General features: G+C 42.9%; 1 protein-coding gene and 1 long non-coding RNA gene across 2 annotated transcripts; both read left to right on the top strand.

The window, feature by feature from the left end:
• The first annotated feature begins 716 nt into the window (after positions 1-716).
• On the top strand, positions 717-12265 carry MRPL23 (mitochondrial ribosomal protein L23). Its single transcript, XM_042814199.1, has 5 exons — positions 717-765; positions 850-972; positions 2138-2220; positions 3985-4058; positions 11915-12265. The coding sequence occupies exons 1-5, from the start codon at positions 740-742 to the stop codon at positions 12074-12076; spliced, it is 468 nt and encodes a 155-aa protein (XP_042670133.1). The 5' UTR covers positions 717-739; the 3' UTR covers positions 12077-12265.
• Positions 12266-13454: 1189 nt separating this feature from the next.
• LOC122157946 lies at positions 13455-22333 on the top strand. Its single transcript, XR_006168080.1, has 3 exons — positions 13455-14146; positions 14427-14583; positions 21524-22333. It is a non-coding gene; the product is annotated as an uncharacterized LOC122157946 (long non-coding RNA).
• The last annotated feature ends 2448 nt before the right edge of the window (positions 22334-24781 follow it).

Here is a 24781-nt window from a genome sequence, read left to right as displayed (position 1 = left end):
AGATAAGAAAACCCAGCTCTGTTCTGAGGGAGTTCATAATCTATGTGCCTGTCTGGAATCCAAATGCAGTCGAAGCAGACTTAAAAATGTGAGTGATGAAAGGAATCAAAGACTTGGGTGTGGGGAAATGAATCCACAGAAGTAGAAGCTTTCAGCACATGGCATTTCTTAAATGCAGATGTGGCAGCACAGCAACAGAGCACTTTTAACTCAAATATTACGCTGAAATGTTTATTGAGGCAGTTAATCAACATACAGTATTGAAATCCAATGAAGAGACACAGAACAGCTGCTAACAAACGTGGGTTCTGAGCTGTTGTGTAGAGCTGCTCTCCTCACCAGCCTTGGAGGCACTTCATTGGAAGGAAGCCTTCCAGAGATTTCCCACCTGGTTTCCTACCAAGCTTTTAGTGCCAGATTTTCCACTATTCCCAGTTCTCTGGCTAGTATAAATAAGCCTGCTTATGGTCATCCCTGTGATGACCCTGTGAACCTTAGCGATTCCATGATTCTACCGTAAGAGCTGGCCTCCAACCCACAACCGTCCTCCCTCCAGGGCCGGGCTTGTGAACGAGTCCCGCTGTGGCTGTAGAGGGCAGCCTTGAGAGGAGCGCCAACGTAGAAGCGCCGAATTCCACCCTGTCACCGCTCCTCCGCGCCAGCAGGGGGCGCCAGCGGCGGCGTTCTCCTCGCGTTACGCCGCTCTGTGGTCGCAGCACTTCCGGGCCGGACGGCGGCCATGGCGGCGGGCGGCAGGAAGGCCGTGTGAGCAGGCTGGGCGGTGCGGGGATGGGGTTAGCGGTGCAGTAATGCCGCTTGGTTGCTTATCGGGCCTTCTTCTCCCCTCAGGTACCCCTTGTTCCAGCTGGGCGGCCCCCAGCTGCGGATTTTCCGCCCCAACTTCTACATGTTAGCCGTGCGGCCCGGCGTGCCGCAGCCCGAGGACACCGTGCAGTTCCGCGTCTCCATGGAGTGAGTGCGGGCGGAGGGCGGCATGTCGGCCCAGGGAGCGAACGGCTCCCCGTCTGCTTTGTCCGACCTGCTGCTCTTTACGTACCTGTGGGGATGAGGGTGAGGGACTGGAAAGAGCGGTCCTTGAGAGCAGCCCTGCGGAGAAGGACCTGGGGGTCTTAGTAGATGGAAAGCTTAACGTGAGCCAGCAGTGTGCTCTTGCAGCTAGGAAAGCAAATGGTATCCTGGGCTTCATTAGAGGAGAGGTGGCCAGCAGGGACAGGGAGGTGATTGTCCCCCTCTGCTCTGCTCTTGTGAGGCCCCATCTGGAGTACTGTGTCCAGGTCTGGAGCCCCCAGTACAAGAAAGACAGGGAGCTGTTGGAGAGGGTCCAGAGGAGGGCCACAGAGATGATCAGGGGACTGGATCACCTCCCCTACAAAGAGGCTGAGGGAGCTGGGCTTGTTCAGCCTGGAGAAAAGAAGGCTGTGGGGTGACCTCATTGCAGCCTTTCGGTACCTAAAGGGAGCCTACAAACAGGAGGGGAATCAACTCTTTGGAAGGATAGATAACAGCAGGACAAGGGGAAATGGTTTGAAGTTGAGGGAGGGAAAATTTAGGTTGGATGTCAGGGGGAAGTCCTTTACAGAGAGAGTGATGAGGTGCTGGAACAGGCTGCCCAGAGAGGTTGTGGATCCCCATCCTTGGAGGTGTTCAAGGCCACGTTGGATGGGGCCCTGGGCAGCCTGGTCTAGTATTAAATGTGGAGGTTGGTAGCCCTGCATGTGGCAGGGGGGATGGAGATTCACGATCCTTGAGGTCCCTTCCAACCCTGGCCATTCTGTGATTCTGATGGGGCTGAAGGAAGGGCCTTCTGCATGCCAGAGCTTCCAAGGCAGAATGCAGAACATCCTGCACATTTTTACTGCTGAGGCTACAGAGAATAAAGTGTTTACAGGCACTACAGTTTATGGTTATGAGTTGTTTCAGTGGTATATGATTTATGTTGAGTTTATACTCCTGTGCAGTGAATCTACCTTGGTTTGGTTAAAGGGGAAGCCAAATTTATCCCTCTGTCTGTTTGGAGTTTAGTTAAATGTTTATACTTCTGCTTTTTTCTTTCCCTGTAGTTAAATATTCATATTTCTGCTTCTTTCTTCCCCCAAAATACTGTCTCCTTGCTTAGAATGACAAAAGTGGATATCAAGAATTACCTTGAGAAAATCTATAATGTGCCAGTAGCTGCTGTGAGGACCAGGATACAGTATGGTAAGTGCAGTTGAACAATTTAAAGGGGTGGTTACAGTTTCCTTGCTCATCTGTATATTTCTTCCTTAAAATAAGTATGTGCCACTTCATATGTACCTCTTCACATTTGAATGCTTTGTTTAGATTAGAACATCAGCTTTTTCTCTTAAAAACTTAATTTTAAAAGACTTAAAATCTTGACTGATTTTCTGACCCGTACCAAATGCTTTGGTACCATTTCTTTGTGAAGACCAGCGGGTGTTTCACTCACTTCAGAAGGAGCTGCTTCACGAGTTTACCTAACTTGTAGAGAGGAGGTGTTATGGTCTGACAGAGGCCAGAGTGTGTAGAGGGAAAAAATACTCAATTAGACAAGTAGATAATATCAGAAACACACCTTTACAATTTTTTTTCCCCTTGTAGTTACCACATTTCTGCTGTAGATTTGTTTGTATCCACTTATTGTGTTTCTTCACTATGCTGCACTTGTACCAAAACAAAACAAAACAAAAAAACCCAACCCCACAAAGAAACAAAGTGTTCAAAAAACCAACTTCTTAAAAAAAAAAAAAAAAAAAAAAAAAACCCCAAAAAACAAAAAACAAAAAAACCAAAAGCAAAAAACCAGCCAAAAAACGTTCCTAGTTTTGCTGAACTCACACGTGGTGCACTCTTCTCCAATTGAGCTAGGCTGGGATTATGTACAATCCCATTCACATATGAATGCTTCCTTTCGCAGAGCATCTCTGAATGCATTTTGTATGCTGTACAAAGTCAGGAGCACCATTTTTATGTCAGGCATGTTTTTGATCAGCAGGTAGCTAATTAATCACACAGACAGTGACTTGTTGTGTAGCACATCTTTGGCTGGATTCTTCTTTTTCGTGAACTAACTAGGAAAGGAACTGATTGATGTGTTTCTAATCCCAGGAGCAGGGGCAATTTTTAAAAAGGTGTAGGGTAAAAAGGGCTGTGATAGTGAAAAATGGAGAATGAAAGATAAAGCATCAGAAGAAGGTTGTAACTCAGAACACATAGAATAGAAGGAAAACAAAGATCATCTGCAATATGCCTATGTAGAAACTGAAGTCTTTAATACCAAAAATATTCCATTGTCAACAGCACTAAAAAATCTTCTTGTTTGTCCTTGTAACCTTGTTTTGTTCCTCATTACTTATGGAAGTGTTGTTAATATGTGTATAGTCAGGGATAGAAGAGGAAAGGTTTAGGGTGTCTCGTAGTTCAAGAGCTTTAATTCTCTTACATGCAGGGAGTAAAATGAACTTCTGAACACAACTTGCATAATGTGAAGATGCTTTATTTTGTTGGTTTTTTTTGGGTCTGGAGTGTAATTTTCTGATTTGTTTGACAATAGATCATTCTCATTAGCTGAGCAGTAAAAAGTGACCAGTCTGAAGCTGCTCAGTGGTCATTTCCTCATTATTTGACTGAAGCTGTTAATGTTGGAAGGGCAGTTTGTTTCTCCTGGCCCTCTACTCAGAAGAATTTCCACTTTACTGCTTTGCAAAATTTGTGTTGTGACCATGAAAGCATGTCAGCAGTTTGAATCTGATCTCCTCTCCTTACATGTGAGCAGTGTTTACCAGCTTCAGTACATTCTAGTAATTGAGATATTACTGTGTAGTATGTATGTTGATATTGATGGAATTAAGATGAATCTTAACAAAAAATCGAGATTGGGGAAGTCCCCCCCTTCAGCCTGCTCTTCCTTTTGGGTACTTGGAAGTCCTTTGTAGTTACTGATGGGCCTCTTCTATTCTGCAGGTGCAAACAACAAGAGAAACCATAAGAATCAGAGAGTGAAGAAACCAGATTACAAGGTCGCCTACGTACAGCTGGTGAGTTCATGTGGATGCTTGCAGGGAAAGAAGAAGGAGCTGTTAATCAGCCAGGCTGGAAGGAATGCTTAGTGAATTGTCCAGTTGGCTGGCTATTTCTTCCAGTCCTCTAATGTAGATTATTATATATTTTTTTTAATATGTTCCAGAATGTATAAAGACATTTGATGACTTAGCTGAAAAACAAATTCAAACAAAACGTTAGTTCTCAAGTCCCGTTTTTGTCTGAGGCTTCTATGTAAGTTACGGTCTGATGTCATACAGTGCTGCTTTGCCAGTGAGTTTCATACTGACCCTGTACTCTGGAAAGTTCATGACTTGTGTGGTTGATTGCTGAAATGTCCAGTAAGTAAAAGAATATATTGTAAGGATGGGGAACTTTTTATTAAAGCTCTTTGGATCTCAGAGAAGACTAAAGCATATTCCCTGAGGAGCTTTTAGTCATGTCTAGTAAGTGTGCTTTGTGGCTGAAGTGGGTTCTAAAACATATGTTGGTTGCCCAGTGGAAAAGGAGCTTCATGTTCTTATGAGTTTCTTTCATAACAGAAGCGCATTATAGTTCAGACTTCTCTTGGGCTTACCTGGCTACAAGGAAAAAAGAAATGCCACCCATGAAAGAAAAACCTTTCACATACCAAAATTACATTAAAGGAATGCTATTTATGGTTGTAAAGCCGTAAGTTCAAAGTTGTTGTTGGCAACACAACCTCAATATTACTCTGTCCTGGGACACTGAGTTAGTGTGGGGGAGCGTCGCGTGGTCTTACAGCTTAAAGACTGTGTAAGAATTCACACAGACATTTCACTGCAGTGAAATGAAAGATGCACAGACAATGGGGAAGAACAGTATTTAGTTTTTAATTGTTCAGACTTGACATGGTCTTGGAAGTTTTCCTTTAAGCCCCTTTTAGGAAGGGGTGTGAAAGGAAAATGGAGAATTCTTTTTTTTGTAGGCAGCCCTTATCTATAAAAGGACAGCACGAAATGCAGCATTAGTAGAAAGTAAGAGTTTTATGTTTATATGAGGACTAACCTTCATTTACTGTGCTGGAGTTGAAGGCAACCTCCTCTGGACGAAGTCTTGAGTTTTGATGACAAAGAAAACATGCCTTTTTTCAAGAAGGAGTCTCTGATTTGTTGGACGAATTCCCCCTCTTGAAGGGAAGGCTATTGTCTGTGTAAGGTTTTTGTCTGCAAGAAATTAGGTATGACTAATGTATTAAAAACACGGCTGAGGGATTGAATGTCAGGAGTGATTTTGTCTTACGAGTTACATTCTCTGGATGATGATCCTTAGTAGGTAATTGGAGGCACTTTCTATTGTCACAGCTTCTTGGTGGTGATGGCTGTGCTTTTGGAGTCTCGTTTCCCAAAATTGAAGCAGATGTGCGTCTCTAGTGAACCTGGATCAGCTCTCCAATTTTACTGGACTGTATTTAAATACAGTCTTGTTTCTGTGTCTGCTCAATTGAGAACGGGGGTAGTCTGCAACCCACAGACAAATTCAGGGGGAAAGAATAGAAAGCAAAATGTTGTATTTCTGTGGAAAGCCACTCATTTAAGACAGTCCCCATGTGCATTCATTTCAGGTTAAATTTCTGAGATCAGAATAGTTGTCGTCACCATATACGTAACTGCAGTGTGGTGGGGAATTATGTGGTGTAGTACTGGAAGCAGTTGTATACCAACAGTGCTGTTGTATACCATCAGTGCTTCTCTAGCCCCTGTTTTGTCTGCTGGGCAAATTGCCCTGTGCAGACCTCTGTGGTATTGTGGTTGAAAAGCATTCGTGGTTCCTGAAAGAGCAAGTAGCCCTTGATACCCAACAGTATCAATCTAAGTCTTTATAGAATGCTGTATTTTCACCTGTGCTGTGAATGGAGGTAGGAGTTCACCTTTAAGCTTTTGTTGTGCAGCATCCTAGGTGAGAAACTGACCCTTTAAGTAAATGTCTGCATGCTCTCCACCTCATTCCTTGGCTCTTTGCAGTTTTTTGTTCTGTTGTAGTTCCCCGTGAATTCTAATCTTTAGGTTTCTCTTTTTATTCCTTTTTTTTTTTTTTTCTTTTTTTTTTTTTCTTCCATTTGTTCTTTGCTTTTCATCACTATTTCTGGTGTCTCAGACAGTGAGCTCCCAGTTCTGTGTTCACACCAGCTTTAAATGCTGGGTGAGGCCAGAAAGCCAGCGTTGTTTCTGAAATGGAAGGTTTTGCCTTCATTCTCATTCACGGTGTGATTCAGGCCAAAACAGGCCCTATGCAGTCCATTGTTAGTATCTGCCTAATTTAGAAAAGTGTGGTAACCACTGTAAAATCCCTTTTTAATGAGAATTATTTTGCATCTGCAGTGAGTCAGAGTAGCAGGGCTTTCCCACCATTTTTACCAGCTGTGTTTTCTCTCATTAATCCAGTTTCAAGTTAAAACTGCTTATGACTGGAAAAATAACTGTTTTTGGAGGGACTTGGGTTGAGCTTCGTGTTGCCCACTAGGTGGAAGTATTGCACTTCCCAGTGAGACTCCCTAGCAGCTGTTGTGTGGTTTACCTGAATGAAATGGAGCATGTTTCTCATGACTGCTTTTGCTTGCTCGCTTCATAAAACATCATCTTATGTGTTCCAGCACAACGTGCATGTCCATTAACTTACTGCAAGCGTCTCAAAGGTGGGAAGTCATAGTTGATACACCCTTGAGTGTCACAATAGTGCCCCAGCTGCTCCACATGTAAGAATTGTTGTCCTTTCTTTTCCAAATACTATTTCTTGGAGATTCAGAGCTGTTTACTTTATTCTCAGGCTGTAACTGGACAAATACATATCAGTCCAAGCATAATATTTTCACACTAAAAGAATACCTCAAATCATAGAAGGCTGTGGATCAACAATATCTTGCCATTCCAGACTCTGCCTGCCTTTTTTTCCCTTCTGGAATGTGGTGAGAAAGGTTTAAGTTGGAGATTTTTGCTTTTGCTATCAAATCCTACTTTTTAACGCTAATTTACTTTTTTTAACAAAAATGAAATCTATCTGTCTTTGCCAAGTAACTAAAGCAACAACCTTTTATCTGATGAAATTATAACTATCCTAATGTTACTTAAAAGAACAAAAAGGAAAAAAAAAAAAGAAAGAAGCCACTGGTAAACTTTACAGTTACATCAACATCATGGAAATTAAAAAAAAACAACAACATCCCCTCCTCCTCCTTCACTGTTCTCACTGTTTAACTCAGCAGGTGTTAGCACCCGTGGGAGCCCAACTGTAGACAAGCCTCTGGAATCCAGACCTATTTTTAATTAAACCTGTTTTGAGAAATCTAATGGATATGGCTGTAAAAAGGAGTCTGACCTTGTCAACATTTGGACTAACACCTATTTAGCTACATGAATGATGGCACCGGTGGGAACATTTTTTGCAAATGCTTTCTCCTTAGACCCTGCCTGCAGTGTCCTGTATGTTCTTAGTAATTAACTCATTTGCACATCAGATGTGACATGTGATGAATTCAGAGTAAACTTGGACGCACTGTTAGCTGTACTATTCCTGTGTGGGCTTTGAAGCTGTTTCTGCGTGCTGTTTTTTCCATACATTTTAATATCAGATGTTACCATGTGCAGTAGTAGGAAAATTGTTGAAATGCACTGGATTATTAAACTTAACTGCATTTGCTGCTACTGCTGGACTGAGTCCCGTGCTGTTGGGAGTCCAACATTTTTTTAGTTAATGATACTATAAACATCATTTTTCTACTAATTCTGAAGGACAGTAGTAAGTGCTTCAGAAGACCTCACAGTTGTTTACATGAGCAGTGTTTGCTGCGTCATTCCTACACAATAATATCTTTGTTGACCTCCTTTTCCTAAACTTTTGAAGGGACTCAAAGGTCAGAAAAGTACAAGTGAGTTTGTGCTGGATAATCCTTCCAGCAATTTTCTGACATGAGGCTCAGCAGTGGGATGGCGAACACTTGACTTCATAGGCCTAATTATGGTCACTTAACCTGCCATTAAAATGAATGGAGGCAATTTGTACCACTTGATGTTGTAACTCCTTCTACAGACTCAGGGAGCAAGGTGTGTTTTCACCCTTTGTAACCACTAAGATTTGAAATGTAAGTTAAAAATCTATTTTTCAATGTTTAGGTCACTTGTTATCTTAAAAGACATTAGCATGTAATGAATGAATAATGACTCTGTACATAAATCGGTTTCACATTGGGGTAAAGCTGAAATGAAGATTAGATTTGTGCAGGAGAAAAGTTGAATGGTTCCCAATTCTGTAATCTAAACAGAGGACCACACATCTCACTTGTGTACAACCTTAGAATTCCTAGGAAGAAGGGAGGTCTCTGGGAGGACCCTAAATTGAGAATACCGACGTGTGAAAACATCACATTGGCTTTATTTTTTTAGGTACTTTTGTAATGCCTCTATGACTTCATTGCTTTATTTATTTATTCTTTAACATTTTAAGGCCTCATATGAGAGGATGTGGAGGGAGAACTTATCCTGACAGACTCCAAAGATATCACCTCACAGTGCTGCAGTGTCAGTAGAACGACTTTTTCACCATCCAATTCCAAGACAAACTAAATTATCTGAGCAAAATTGCCTGGGTTTTTTGGGGGTTTGGGTTTTTTTTTTGGTCAGTGTCTGTCTTTTTTACAGTGCTTTCTTTTAGCAAAACTGTCAGATAGGAGGGTGTTCTCACTTTCTCCTGCTTTCCCCGTGCTTCTGACTGAGGTAACCATGCTGGCAGGAGTTCTACAGAGAGACCAGATCTTAGCTTTTTTGGAGTCCATGTCAGTTTATGAATAAATCAGTAAGTCAGTAAATCAGTGAAAGGGAAGACCTCACTTAAATGGCTTACAAAAGGTAAAATGCTGAACGAATGTAAGGTTTGGGAATAAGAACACAAAACTTTGCATCCTGGTTGGATATGCCAGTAGTTCTCATTCTGACAGTTTGGAAACCTTGTAAAATCCTTGCTCTGACGAACTAAGTAGAAATTCAGTTGTTTGCTTTATTTTGGTTAGGATTTACCATATAGTTAGCAGATGACTGCTGTATAGAAGAGAAAACTTTTTCAAAGGAAAATGTATATCTGAAGCAGGTTTGCATAAAGGAATGAGGATCCCTCTGTTTCTTTGGTAGACATTGTTTTGAGAAGGTGGCATATGAGCTGAAACATTGGTGGCCTCTGGCACCACGCTGAAGATGCACCAAATATAAATATGCCTGGATAGACTCTCAACACATTCTGTAAGCTGATGCCTCTTGGTATTTTTGAGATTTTGAAATACCCAAGATACAGGCTTCTTTTGAAAACTAGCTACTGAGCATGCACTACAGCCATTTTTCATACAGCTTTCATCACTGCAGAGTCTTTCAGCTCAGTATTACTGCATAGTATTGTTACTTAAGATTTATCAACCTTCAGTTCTCAGGGTGTAATGTCTTGGCTGTTTCAAATCGTGTCTGGCTGCCAGCCAAAATCAGAATTTCTTCACAAAACAAGAGCTGGAAAGAGCCAACTTGTCTGTGCTGATTTTGATTTATTAAAAGACTCCAGATACAGATTGACATTTTTCAGCTCAATATTTGACTTTCACCAGCCTTGAAATGGGAACTGTGAGGGCTTTGATAAACAGCTGAAAGGTTTGCCTGGTTTCACTACACCCTCTTTTGCCTATCTTTTTAGATTTTTTATTCCCTCTTTTAAAAATAATAACTGTTCTGCAATGCTTAGTGAATTACCAGGAACATTGTTAGTATGCTTTAAGGACAGCTTTCCTTCATTTGCCAATAAGAGAAGTGCTTTGGTGTTGGAAGCATACCAGAATGGTAGTGCTGCATAACAAGAACCCCATACTACAGTGTTACCAGTATGAACAGTTCTCACATTTTCAGTGTAGGTGGTATGCCTGCCATGTTATTCTGAATTGTTTTCCAATGTGTTTTACTAAAATGGCTTCCTCTCCCGGATGGATGAGTCCTTAGAATCAGAGCCTTATCTGTTCTATAGGTACAGCAGGGCTGAGCAACCTGCTTGCAGTACAGTTTAAAAGACAGTCATTTTTTGTAATGTAAACGAGCTCTTTTCCAAATGCTTCGGTTTGCTCACTTCTTGGGCAGCCCTTGGCTGCAAGGGTGTTTGCTCTGATCCCACTGCAGGAAGAATTTCAGTAGGGTACAGCTTTGGGATTGTTCTAGGACATTGATAACACCTATTTCTGTACCTCATATGGAACTATGCTTCAGTTGTCTTGGACAGCTATTAAAAGCATACCTGTTGGTAATTGAAAGGTACAAAAGAGTTGAAACTCCCGAGTGTACGTTGTGGAAAGGAAAACCATGATTTGTTCCAGTTGATCTTATCCAGGCTAGAATCTAGGAAGGAGCAATGTACACAGCAGCTCCCTTGTTGTTTTTGTAGTATGGTCAGGCTCTTAGGAAACCCCTAAGAAGTATGCACTAGAAAAACAACTGGAGCGTTGCTGGGTATGAGTTGATATTTCCTAGATTCTAGTCTGGATAAGTTCAACTGGGATAAGTCATGGTTTTTCTTTCCAAAACGTATGCTTGAGGTTTAAATTCTTTCACACCTGTAAATGACCCCGTTGAGTGTATATGGCTAAATGGAACATAACACACAGGGTCAGGGACACAGTGGCAGGTTTTTGTTTTATAAATTATGTCATATTTCTGATCCCAGAATGCAGTATAGATAGCTGTGTTGTGGAAGGCTCATTTAATCTCTTTTGTGGAGCTGTTTCTTAATTGTGCTTCTGATTCGGTTATGTTTATTGCACAAACGTAAAGAGTAGATGATCTGAAAAAAACTGTTTTCATCCAAGGCAATTAAATGCTATTGTTGAGATTTCTGTGTAGTGTTCTGCCAATGAAGTTAATGTATGATAAGATTTGTAGGTGTTTTGGAGAATAATTTTAGAGTTATGAATTATGAGCTATCAGTTATGAGCTTCATTATGCAAAGTCCCATATGGAATGCAAGGGAATGGAAGGGCTGATATTGAGTTTAATGAAGTTGTGCTTAGTGCAAACACCACTAGAAAGCAAGCAGATAATGTTAATGGGATAGAACATTTCCACAGAATAATGGTTTCCTGCTGTTAGATAAAAACCAGAGACCAAGCAAATGTTTATTTTCCAAGTGGGAGACATAGATTTGATGATGATGTTACACTGAAATGACTTGTCTTTTAGGCAGAATGACTGATGCAGATGTAATCACTTTAATCTCATCAGTGATGGATTAGACAGATTGTTGCCACTGTAATTATTTTTACACTGTAGACTTTATTCCAGTTGATAAGAGACCTCTGATATCTGTTATTTTGTGTTCCCACATTACACCCTATAATAACAGCTGCTAGATCTGTTCTTTCTGATCCCAGACGAGATTTAAACAACTGTAACCTCTACTCGTATCCGAAGTATTAACATAATGAATGCTTGCTCTGCCATGTATTTCCCTGATGGTGTGACTTCAACAAAATTGCTTATTTTGCTAATCTTGCTTTTACTGTATGACTACTACAACATATCTGAGCTGGCTCGATATCTTTGAAGAGGTCTCTCTCTCCTGACCATTCATTCCATAAAGAAAGTTGTCGATATCTTAATTTCTGCACAAAGGAGAAGAGGCAGGAAGCTGGTTTTTGATGGGAAGGGATAGGTGTGTATCTCAGGGAGAGCACTGGAAAGAGGCATTGGGAGTTAAGGATACCCTTTTGCACCAACAGAAATTTAAGGATGGTCTTTGATTGTAGTTGTAAGTACATGCGTTGTACCTGTTGCAGAAAGGCTCGGATGCCTTTTTGACCATTTGTTTTCTCTTTTAGGGTCAAGGGAAAACCTTTCAGTTTCCCAACCTATTTCCAGAGAAAGAAGACTCAGAAGCTGAGGCTTTTCATGACTTCAGGAAAACGTTCATGGAGAAAGAGCAGCAGAGCCAGAAGGGTGACCCCAGACGAGGCGGAGTCCCCGATTGGTTTGGACTTTGATGCAAGAAGCCAGCTGCCTTTCTTTAGGCTCAGAGGGATTTTAATCAGTAGAACTTGCACTTTTCTTGTAATGACTGCGGGTTTATCCCTGAGCATTGCTTGCTAGTGTGGTTGTTTTGTTTTTTTTCCCTAGCTGTTTATGCTCGACTGCAACAAAATGGCCTTAAAGAAATAAAAAGGTAAAATAAATCTGACTGCATCAGATCTTTCCTCTGAACTTGGGGACTATTTCTGCAATGTGAAATTGCTTGTTGTTTCTGATTGTGAGTGTGTCATTGTACTTACCTTCTTCTTCATTCCACAGGTCATGTGAGTAGAAGTAGGAGGGATTTTGTTTCCCAGGATAAGCGTGTTTTGCACTGAATAGAATGTATAGAAGTCATGACAGGACAGCTGAAGTGGGACGAAAGCTTGTAGATAATTAGACTGCAGGCTCAGAGCATGTGTTTCCCTTATTGTCAGTTACTGTGTTTCACTGTCCTGTGCACTGCCTTCCTTCCAAAGCTGCCCCATTTCCTGGAGATGCGTGCGTGGTCTGATTTCACTCCTCCCTTAATGGCTATGTGGTATTTTGGACATAGGTTCTTCTAGATAGACTTGTGGCTGTGTGTGTGTGATCCCCAGAAGTCTTAAGAAGTGGACAGAGGTGGTGCACAGTCCTTGCTAGCTGTTGTGCAATGCAGGTAATTGCTTTCTGTGATCAGTCTGCCCCAGGAACATTTAAGGGCTCAGTTGTGCTAATATTCCTTCCTCTGCCCACAGCTACCTTGCAGTGCTGGCAAGAGTCCTGTGTAGACACAGTTGTATTGGCATAAAAACGATTCTGCAAGTGTAGACTGTTTTGTGCTCTGGACTAGTAAAAAGACTCTTTTTACTTCACTGGTGCACCTCCCTTTACTTCCAAGTTGTTGGTGCCAGGGCAGTGGTAGAACTTTTTTAGTCCTCCAAGGCTGCCACGTTTAGGTTTTTCATTTCTTGGCTCTGCAGCTGTTTCTCCTTGCTTTGATGAGGTTATTTTTTCTTACCCTTTGTCAAGTAAAATGCTCTGCTGGTGTGTCAGGAACGGCAGGGGAAAAAGGAGTTCTAGAGAGGCCTTTATCATGGATAGAAGGAAGGATGTGCTTCTGCAGGTTGTTAGGTATAATGCTGGCATGTGCAGGGTTAAATGTATGGTTCATGTTTCCTCAGCTTCTGAATTCTGCCACTTGGAGCAATTGGCAGGGTAGTGAATAAGCTCTTGCCTTGAACACATCTACTCAGGTGCTCTCCATTATTGTTCCGTGCCTGAACTTTTTGTTTGGACAGCTAGCAAGATGTTTATAAGGAAACAGCTGTTCCCCAGAGAGACGATCCAAGTAAGATTTTATGCACCCCCTTCTGTTCGTTAGTTGCCTCTTTCCCCCGGCTACATTCTCTCTGCACAACAGTCTGTTGCTTACAGCTTCGGTGTTTCTCCCACCCCCATCTTTATGTAGCATCCAAGGGGGATTGTGTGTGAGAAAACTGTGTTAAAAAGAGAGATGCTCTCTGAGAAGAGGGAGATAAAGGAGGATTTGCTACTCGTAGCCTGCCAGGAGAGTTACAATAGTAGATGTGGAAAAGTACTGAGTTCACTGAAAAAAAGTGTTTGTGTTTGGCATATCTGCAAAGCCAACACTTCCAGAGTTTTGTAGTGACATGTAAAACTTCAGGTTAAATTGGGAACTGGCCTGCAGTTTTGAAGTGTGAGGGCTGAATTTGTCTAGGTAAAAGGGTCTCTCTTCTGCTGCATATAGTTTTCCTAGCATTCCCCCCTTCCCCTCTTACTTTTTTTTTTTTTTTTTTAATTAATGGGCTTGTTTTCAAACTTCCACCTCACTTTGAAGTTGATCCATTCTGGGTCTGAATCTTTGCTCCTACTCTATAGTATCACAAAGTTTGCTGGTTTTTTTTCATCATTTTCCTTTGTGTTAGATTCCAATTTAGGTAACTCCATCTTTACCAACATGACAGTGAAATGACAAGAATTCATCTAGTGCTGCCATATAACTTCCTAGCTGATTGGTCAGCCTTGAGCAAGTGAACAGACAGGTATGTGGTAGTTCTGGATAAGTGAGGGTGTATGCCATGTGTTAGGTGTAACAGCAAATTGAGATATTAACCACCAGGCTCTCTACTTTCTGTGTTGTGGTCCTCAGGAGAGTCACCAGCTTCTGTATTGGCATTGAGAACTTAGGCTGAGAGGAGTTTATTTGCAGTACCAAATATGCACTAGGCTGAGTGAGCATGAAATGTTACAGGGCAGGTCTACCATGCTTTGCTACACTGATTTCTCCATGGATGATTAATTTTTAGCTCATGTTCAAAACAGGTTTCTGACTGGAGTGGCACGAAAGGGAAGAAATAGATGAGTGTACCCATATCTATATGAAGTTGCTACAACCAAATTATGGCAGATACTCAAGCAACTTAAGAGAGAGAACTTATGTTACCAGCTTCCTCTAAAACAGTGTACCTGTGAAATTAAGGTAAGGTTAAAAAAAAAATAAAATTCGAAGTCCCATTTGCTTTAATGCTCAGTTTTCCCAAGGAAGTGTGACTGTAAAGGTGCCAAATCTTTCCTAGTCCCTTGTTGACTAGTGTTTCAGAGGAGGTGCTAGATCTTCATATACGTAGTGTTTCACAAATCCTGTCCCCTGCACTGTACAGGTAGGTTAGAAAGTAATGGAGGTAACACTTGTACGTGAAGTCAGAGTTTCTTTCAGGAACAAAGAAACATAGAAGATGAGTGGTGAAGCAAAGACAGTGAGGTCTCAGAATTATGTAGTTGTGTTGATTAAATCGTGCTCATTCCAGCACATCTTGATGTTCTGGATGATGCAAGGGATCAGCAAATCCTGTGAGGTCACATGTAGCCTGCTTTCAGCGGTGTCAAGCTGTCCTTGGCAATGTCAGTAGCCATACCTGTGGCCAAGAGTTCCGAGTACACATGAATAACTTCTCCAAGGACCAAAGTAAAGACTTGGTTGAAGCTTTAGTGCAGGAGAAGCCACATCCCCCACTTGGCGTGCACAGCTCTGCAGCTGCTGGCTTCTCTGATGTCAAGGGGAGACGTTTCCCCTTTGTACGTGTACAACCCCCCGAAGAGAGCAACGTGCTGGAACAGTCAGCAGATGCGCAATTGCCTGCGTAGGCCACTCTAGGTGGAGAAAGGCACCCAGCTATGATGAGATCTGTTGCAACCATACCATTAACGCTTCAGAGGGAACACACAATTGCTTTTTGTTTACTTGTATTATTTTTTTACATCAAACCAAAATGAATTGCAGAGACAGTGGCTTCGTAAAGTGACTTCTTTGACATTATAGCTTTGAAATGCGTTTTGCACTGTAGCTCTTGCTCAGTTGGGTGCTAAAGATAGGTTCCTTGTAGATCATGTAAAAAAGAGGGGTTGTGTGCAGGTGACAGAACCCCAGTCTGTTCTAACCATTTGTCATCTGAGCCTCGCTACATGACCTCAGAGAATGGAAATGTTTCTCTTCAAGAGATTGAACTAGGAAGGCATATAGTGCAGTTCAGCTGGTAAGTGGTTAGTCTCAGAGTTCCATTTTCTGTGTTTAAGCCATGCTGTGTCAAAGATGAAGTGTATCCTGCAGATAAGTGGCTAGTTTTATGGTCTTTGTGCATCGTCCCTTCTCTGTTAGGCTACTTAATGGTTAAGAGAAAAGGCTAAGTAAAATAAACAATAGAAATGAAGCAAATACAACTTCATGGTGTATCTAGCAAATATTCCATAGCAAATAGCTCTGTATAGTGGAAAACCAAGTAGGAGGGAGGGTAAATGGCTCACTTTTGTGGACAGATAAGATTGGGAATGGGTAATCTGGAGCTTCAGATGTCTGCTTCCATACTGGGACTCCCTAATTACACATCTGCCGAAAGAAGAGTATTCAACAGTCTGATCCACTGTTGTCCCACTGTTGCTAAATATTTGAATGGATGAAACAGTGGGAAAATTGTGCTTGCTTGATCCAAAGTTGTCTTGCTGTGGGAAAGTGTTCATAAGTGGAAAACACCTGATCTGTTCAGGTTATCTCAACTGTATGAAAAAATCTGTGAGACAGACTGCTGCTTTTTCAGCAGTTGCCTGTTCATTGGCTTGAAGAGAGAGGTAAGGGTTGGGTGGGGGATGTCTGCTTACTGTGTGAATCAGGCAGGGTGCACAAAACAAGCACTATGTTTGCTAGAAGGGCTGAAAGCCATCAAACTCTTGTATTGACAATTCTGCTTTCTCCTGAAATAGAGTTCAAGGTCTGCTCAGAGTCCAGTTTAAAACAGTTCTTTGAGAATGTCTTTCCAGACATGAGCCTTGGCTTATGTGCCAGTGCTCTTTGGTACCACGGCTAAAAAGCAGCATTGTGATAATCCTTTTTGACCTCCTGAATAACACAGACCATAAAATTTCATGCAGTAGTTTCTGTGTATGGGCTAGAAAATTGCAGTTTCCATACCTGGCATGGATTTCAAGGCTTGAACTTGACAAGCATCGCAGGCCGAATTATATTTCTTTAAATAAGTTGGGCCCAAGCACCGTATTGTCATCTGACCTGTGAATTTCTTAAAGTGGTTGTAATAGGGAAAAATGACCATTACTGTTTAAGATTCATGTGTTTGTGGAGAAGAGAGGTAATTCTTATAAATATTATTTTCTTTAAATGGGAAAGGCTTTAGAATAGCTGAGATGATATCCTAGGATGAGACATTTCTTTTAGAGTGACTTATGGCTGTTTAGACAGAATTTACTCCTTGTATATAGTATGGCTTATCAAAGTGTGTGCTGCTGTTGTGGGCACACCCAGCTTGTAGAACTCATGAGGTATCTCGTTGTTTATTCTGTGGCCTCGAGTCTGCTGCAAAACTGATTGTTTTCGTTTCAAAAAGTAACTAATTATCAGTTTCTTAACCTTTTCTGCCTTCAGCTGTTAGCAAGTGCAATGAATGGAAAGCGATTACAACTTTGGAGGCATTGCATTTTCTTCTGTGGTGGCCAGTAGTTCAGAAAGCATCATTAGGCCACATGTAGTATTCTAGGCACATAGGTCTTAGGATCTGGTCCTTACATAATGCCATCAGTGCTTCATTTTTCCAAAGTTTTGGGTTGAAGAGTCAGACCAGTGTCAGTGATTCAAGGCTTGGAAAAAGTCCTTTTCTAAAAAAAGGCTGGGGAAGCTCCCTCTGTGGAATCAATGTGGTTTAGAAGCATTTTTACTGTTGTCCATTCGAACGTACCTTGAAAAAAATAATTACTGAGAGGCAAAGCATACTTTAGCATAGCAGGCAAAGGTGCAGCAAAGCAAAGTGAGTATTCTGGAAACTAAATGACTGTGGAGTGGGCAAGTGAGAACCTTATTAAGGGAGGGAGAGGCCAGGGAGTTGTTCTGGATCGCATGGTGCATTTCCAATGAGCCTGTGCTGAAAATGCAGAGCCGGTGAAGGGCCTCCTAGGTCAAACAGTCCCTTTCCTCCAACAGAGACTGCTGCAGACCGAGCTGTGCCAATGCTTGCACACATGGCAAACCCAGTGTGTGGTGTGTCACAACAGCTGTCAAAGACTGGTCATCATACCCAGAGTCTCTAAACATCCTGTTTATCCCTGCAAGGAGGAACACTTGATTGAAAGATAAATACCAAAAAAAAAAAAACAAAAAACACCCAACAACCAAAACTGGTGCTAGAAACAACATTTGCCCTTGGGCTAACAAACCTGAAAACAAAAGAAAATAAACATAGGATGGAGGCAAACAGATTTCCACACAAGGCCAGATTCTAAAAGGGATTTAGGAGCTTAGCTTGTTTTGGCATGCTTGAAAAAGAAACAGTCGTCTGGGTGCCAGGATTCTTTGGGCTCTGTATGTGTGCGCGTGCATCGGGGGGAGAGCCTGGGGAAAGGCGAGGTGGCTGCGGTGTTGTGCAGGGAACTGGAGGACATTGGAACTGCCAGAAAGCTTTGTGCAGGGTCACCCTTGGGGCATAGCTTGTACATTTAATTTTTTTTCTTATTTTCTATTTTTTTGGAAAAATTTAGCATACTGAAAAGATCTCCACGTTGGCAGTGAGATTTTTTTTTTTCTTCTTCTTCTTTCTTCTCCCTCTGTTTGTTTGTTGTTCATTTGTTGCTGCACGGGAGGTCTGTTTACTTTGCTCAAGAGAATGAGGGACCCGAGAGACGTTGCTCTGCATGCAAAGCTTTTATGGAAGGGGCTAGGGGAGGAGAAGGGGAGGAACTTTCCAGGCCTTATGAAACACTACTGAGGGAGTCTGTGGGTTGTTTCGTTTGCTTCTTTGCCCGGTCCATGTTGGGTTGGTATTGCTGTTGGTTCTGTCACGGCTTCAAAGGTTAAGGGCCCACGGGCAAATCTCTACAGGGTTGCGTGAAGGGGACTGAGAAGCCCTTTGACCAGATATTAAGGCTCTGAGTATCTACTGCCTGTTCTGCAGTGTGTAACATCCATCCCATCTGCTTGTGGGGTCTTTAGTGGCAGGTTGCTTTCAAACTCAGTCTCACCACCTTCCTGTTAACCCTTCTGAATGAATTTGGCCCTGAACACTGAGGTGAATTCAGCTGTGCCATTAAGAACCTCCTACAGATAAGCCCAACTCAGCCCTTTGGTCTAGCATTGTAGTGCTTTGAAGGGGATTTTTCCAGAGCTGTGCATTGCATGATTCAGTCAACTTCTGAATGCCTCAATTTCTGCAGGTGGTCTTAATAGAATGTGTCCCAACTGGAGGAAAGGAAATGCAGGTCTGCATTGCTCTGCTTACTTCTTGTCAGCTGGCATCTCAATGGTTGAGGCAGTTTTGTCTAGCCACCCTTCCTTACGACTATAGGAGTAACTTGAAAAGGACAATAAGGAGAAAACTAAGGGTGCTATGCAATGGAGATGAATGTCATTAGGTTGACAAATGGAAATGTCCCCTGGGATGCTTCTTTTGCATGGATTTGCATCTCAGTTCTAAGCACCGAGAGCTCATGAAGTGGACAGCTTACTGCAGTAAGAATTCCTGATGAAAATGATGGATAATTCAAATGGAACAGACTTGAGAGTAATACTGTGTTCTGCCATTTGTAGTTTTCTTACCCTTTTTTGGCTTATAAAATACCAGAAACAGATGGGTCTGCCTGTAACTTCAGTCTTGTTTTTGAAGCACCTTTTTTCTAGCACTGGTCTGTTCTTCTCTACAGCCTTGGTGCACAGCAGAAAGGATAAAATGCTGATTGGCAGAAGGATTTTGTCTGCTTTTGAGTTGACAGTCTGTGATTCTTTTGTCTGTTTCCTGTTTTAACCAATAAGAAAATTGCCTGATGTCCTGGAACATATTTCTGTGTTGTAAAGGACACACCATGTTGTGTGCAGCCAAATGGAAAGGGTGTTGAAGAACCAGCTGTGACTGTGGTTGAGGAAACTAAATAAGTCCTATTGTGAAAAGTGATTGAAAAGCCCAGAAATTATCATTCTAGTGAAGGGAAGAATGTGAGGGAATGTGATTAGAGATGGACTATCAAGAAATATCTCACTTTACCATGTTTGTGAGTGAGGAGTGTCAAAGAAACAAAAGAGAGGGCAAGATAGACTCTGTTACAGAATTATTTTCACTTGACATTGAGTTGTTTAGTGTTGTGCAATTCTTTGCCACAAAATGTCAAGGCCAAGAATTGCTGCATGCAGACACACTCTGGCTGTTTCTGTGGATAACCAAGTTATCAAAGAACTAATAGTAATAATATTAAAAGAACAAGAATTATGGGAAGTCGTCAGTGTCACATGTGTCAGGCCATAAGCCGACTCCAGCAGATGGAAGTGGGGATAGGAAAAGACTTGTTTCATTGGGAAACAAAATAGCCAGTGAGCTGTCTCTCGCAGGGTTTCTTTTTCTGACCTCTGGATCAGCCTCTGTCATGTTTCAGAATACCAGCCAAGACAGAGCTTGGGAAAGATGGCAAGTTTGGCAGCTGGCTTACCTGGAGAATGTCTAGCTGTGTGTTTGACTGTGTAAGGTGTAACACCTTCTGTATTCTTCAGCTGCCAATTGTGCACACCCTTCCCTGGAAGGAAAGGTCATTTTTGTGGCTTGTGAATCAGGAGAGTCAGCTTCCCTTATAGACTACTCAGCTGAGCTTGGATCAGTTCCTTAATCTCTTCTTCTGCCTTGGCTTTGTGTTGTAGAAATTATTCAAGGATGGTCACTTCCCCAACACCCCTGCTGTTTGGCTACCATTTAGGGGTCCATAGTGAAAAGCGTCCCCTCCATTCCCTCTATGGTTGGTGATGTTGCACTACACAAAATATCAATATACTGAGGTTGAAGTCTGGCTTTCTAGTTTCCTTTTATTTATATTTTTTGTATCTCTTTGGACTGTTGGGAAGAAGTAGTGTGGGAGCTTTGAACACCTTAGCTGCAGAGACATTCTGTTCAGTAACAGCTCCTCAATAAAAGAGCTGTTTATTTTTACTGCATTTTCTTTTTGCTGTTTTTAATAACTATAAACAACCTCTGTGCAGAATGTATCTTGAAACTCACGACCAGCTGGGTGAGGGGCCTTTGTATTGATTTCAGGCCTGGGGAGAGAAGAACATAACAGGTCCCTGACTGCTCCAGCCACTTCCTGGCTGCCAAGGAATGCTGGAAGCAGAGGTCCTTATTGCACAAGTAATTAAAGGTTCATCAGCCCTACCTCTCTGATTGCTTAAGGCCATTGTAGTAAGGGACAAATACTCCTGCTTGCTCACTGTTATTTGTTTTCTGCTTGCTCTGTTTTTCTTGGCCTGTAAAAAGGAATTATGAAGACTCTTGAGTAGGATCTGGGAGTGCTGTGGTCTAATGCATTTGGCTGTGGCTCTGGGCATGTTGTGGAACACTCTAATACTGAGAAGTGTAATGTCTTTAAGCACTCGCCCTCTCTTCCTGCTTCTTCCCCAAACCCACACACCAAAGATAAGTGCTTTGAAAGTATTCAAAAAGCAGGTACAAGTTGCTCAGGTCCTGGCACAGAGTGGATGAAGAAGCCAGATGTGGGAATGTCTATAGAGCAGTACATCTGGATGACTGAAGTATCTTCTGCCTTCATATAAGCAGATACAGGGGTCTTACTATAGCTGAGTTGGACTCCAGAAATGTAAAGGGAGGATTTCCTTTGGATTTTATTTAAGGGTCTCCATTCTCTTTCTGTGAATTGAATTCTGAGTCAAGATTTTTCTATATTTTCTCTGCATTATAGGTGAGAAATTACTTTATTTGTCTATTAAATAGACATTGAGACATACATATGAGCAGGAATCTCTTAAAAACAAAAATCACTCTACCAAAGACTGTGAATCTTTGACAGAATCACAAGAGCAGGGCAGACTGAGCCACCCTTTAACCATCTGTCCCTTAAGATCTGGTGTCTTATTTCTCTTGGGAGCACAGCCCACAGACATGAGAAGTCATATTGCTATCCTCCAGTTTTTCCGTCTATGGATGAATGATCACCAGCACCATCAACAAAGCAAGCGCCCATTGCACAGGCTGTCCTTGTGCCTCGAGAGCAGTGGAAGAAACAGCTGAGGAATGAGAAGAAAAAGAGAGCTGGCTTTCAGCCCTGTTGATCCAGGAACATTGAGAGTGAGTCTGGGAATATGGCTGGCACAAGGTGAGAATTTCATTCACTGCTGGGGAGTGTAGAAGGGGGCTGAGCTCGGACTGTGCTTGCTGCCTGCGCCCCAAAAGCCTCCTTGTTGCTGAAGACTGCCCCGGGGAGCCTGGCTGTAGGGGTTTGGCTGTTGCTCAGGAACAGCTTGAAGGGCACATGTTGGGTGGGCAGATGGAGCGGGTGATGGAGATGATCTGATGAAGAAGGGGAAGTGCACAGCGAGAAGCGGAATGACAAAAGGGCAGCCGTGTGGGCGACCCAGTGGGAGTGGAGGAGGGCAATAACTCATCTCAAGAGGAGTGAGAAGCCAGCAGCGAAATTGCCTGGAATAATCGGCTGAGGCAGAAGAGGGCTGATGGAATGATGAGGTCTGGCAGACTTGAGGTTATTCTCCATGTGTGCCTGTCAGGGAGTCAAACAGTTTCCTGGTCAGTCAGCAAGGGCTGCTGATCAACAGCCCTGGTGCTGGTCACAGCCCTGCATGGTCCAAAGTATTGTTAACCACGCGACAGAGCAGAGGGGCATCTTCGGAGGTCCCAGAGGCACAGCATCTCGACACATGAAGGCAGCCCCCGATGCAGCAGCCTTACAACAGACACTGCGTAACGGCCTGTTTTGCATTTGCATTTCATTTGCCTCCCATATGGGATCAGTTTTTCTCTTTTCTTTATTTTTTTTTAATAGTGTTTTTCCTAGTCATAATAATCAGTGTTTCCCCGCCCTCCCTTCATTTTGCACAGCTGGCTTTGATTGGTTTCAGTCCTACAGATGCTCCTGCGGACTGAGAAGAAGGGGCAAAGGTTCCCTTCCTTTTCAACACAAGGCAGGCGGCCTTGCCGGAGGGATGAGGAGGCCCCCGCACTCCTGGACCCGTCGACTCTTCACCCCAGCTGGCCTCTTGTGCATCTGCTGAGGTTTGCCAAATTGCGAGGTAATTTCTCTGCCGAAGGCCTGGAGAAGATCACAAGTCACTGATGGTGTGCATGCCCATTCTCCTGTGCTGTTTAAAAACAACTGTTCTGGTAAGCGAGAGGGGCAGGATCCCCAGACACCTCGTACTTGCAGGATGTGGGTACAAAGGGCCAGAGTGCATCTGTGATCTGGCCTGGCAGAGAGACCTCCCGGCCCATTGGGTCTGACTCACATTTCTGTGAGTGTGCAATCAGGCTTGCGGCAGCTGCAGCCTCTTGTGTCTGACTGTGCAAGGTATGTGATACTTGGTGCAGAGCACATTTAACCTGCGCAACCCCATGCACATGCCACCAGGAGGAATTTTTCTTCCTGCAAACATATGAGTAAGAGGCAGTCTGCGTGCATGAATTGGCATGGAAAACAAACTGGAGGATGGATAAGCAGACTTTCCTGATTTTTAGGGTGTGAGTCAAGCAGAAATTGTGTGGCAGAGAGAAGAAACTTCCCTCAGAGGCAACCTAATCCACAACTGCCCAGTATGGGGTTTCAAGCAACTTCCTTTGAAGCAGCTTGTGCTGGTCACTGTCGGAGACGGACAGCTAAGTCAGTGGTTGCTCAGCCAACGTGTTATGGCTATTCCTGCATTCCAGGCACCATCCAAGAGAATGAGACATAGCATTGCACAAGACTGAAAGAAAGTAAATGTTTACAGGCACAACGCACATTTCAGCTTGTTACATGTTCCTGAGCAGTGAAAGAAATGAAACAATAATTAAAACAGGTCCCAAGTCTCAGTGTGTATCTTGGCTTGCAGCACAGTCCTCTTGGAGTGTTGCCTCTGCCTCTCTCTGATCCCAGCCTGAGCAGCACCACTGGGCTGTTGCATCCAGGTCAAGGTCTTTCCAGTTACTCCAAGTACGTTGTCTTTCTGAGAACTGCAAAAGCCTTTTGGTGAGGGGACTTTATGGCTTGCAATGGATGTGGGTGCTCTTATCTCTGACAGAGACAGTCATGCAGGAATCTGCTTGGGTGACAAGATGCTTGCCTCGGATATCTGAAGTGCAAGGGAAATTACAGATGGACTTATTACCATGGGAGCAGGGTGGAGAAAGTAGAAGAGCAGAGCGGGAGAGGTGTGGACCATTTTAAATAGTTCATTTCCTGAATTATCACTTTTTAATGGTCTAGTTCTGCTTTCGGCAAAGCTGTGTGTGCGATGGAGCAGATGCAGCAAAGAGCTGTATCGGCACACCTGACAGCTGTGCTGGGAAGTGAGCCTGAGTAACTGGCTCTGCACTCCTGCTTCAAGCACAACATTGGTCCCAGTGCAGCTTGGAGGCTGGGATGTCTCCCTGTGGTGAGTCTGTTGGGTGGGAAGAGACAAGGGCTTCCAATTACGTTGTTCTGCCCCCTCTTTTTAAGGAGAGCAGCAGAGGGCTGGGGAGGTTTAGATTTGCGTGGAGCACTCACTCATTGCTTCATCCTTTCTGCTTGGCACAAGGAATTAGGGAGAAAGCAGAAAGGAACAAAACACCCCAGAGATGCTCTGTGAGTGATGGTCCTTCTATATCCCTACCTTCTCCCAAGCTGTGAAGCTTGCAGATTCACCCTGTCCTTCACACTAAGAGAAAATTTTATGTCACCCTGAAGGTTAGTTCTTGGCAAGCAGAAAGAGCTTTTTAGTAATAAGCAGCCCACTATGCACATGGTAGAAGGAGACAGGCTTCCACGCATGCATTACACTGGTCTGGGGTGTAAACTCAGCATCCACTTATGAGCAATAGCCCTAGCTGCTGACTCACCCGCGTCACTTTTCTTGGTTCCCTTGGTTGAGCAGTGAGCTGGCCAGAAATTATTCATTCTACTTGAAATAATTGCTGAGAAAATTGTCTGTTGGAGGTATAAATGTCTAGACTTCCTGCAAGGAGCAGAATGAAGTTCAGAAAGCATAACAGTAACTCATGCAGCAGAATATCTCTAAGAGCACACCTACAACACAGGCTGGTGTGCATATACTGGGCAGAGCAAATGTCCATGGCCATTGCTGAGTCTTCACATAGGTTAGATTTATTTAGCTTCTAAACTAAAGGGCAATTTTAAGTGGCAGCAGCTACATGGCCTCT

Source organism: Centrocercus urophasianus, unplaced genomic scaffold, assembly GCF_019232065.1.
Source record: "Centrocercus urophasianus isolate 14NV4802_14NV808 unplaced genomic scaffold, USGS_Curo_1.0 seq_14, whole genome shotgun sequence".
Classification (NCBI taxonomy): Eukaryota; Metazoa; Chordata; class Aves; order Galliformes; family Phasianidae; genus Centrocercus; species Centrocercus urophasianus.
Note: the sequence above shows the minus strand (reverse complement) of the source record. Positions and strands in the feature narration are given on the sequence as shown.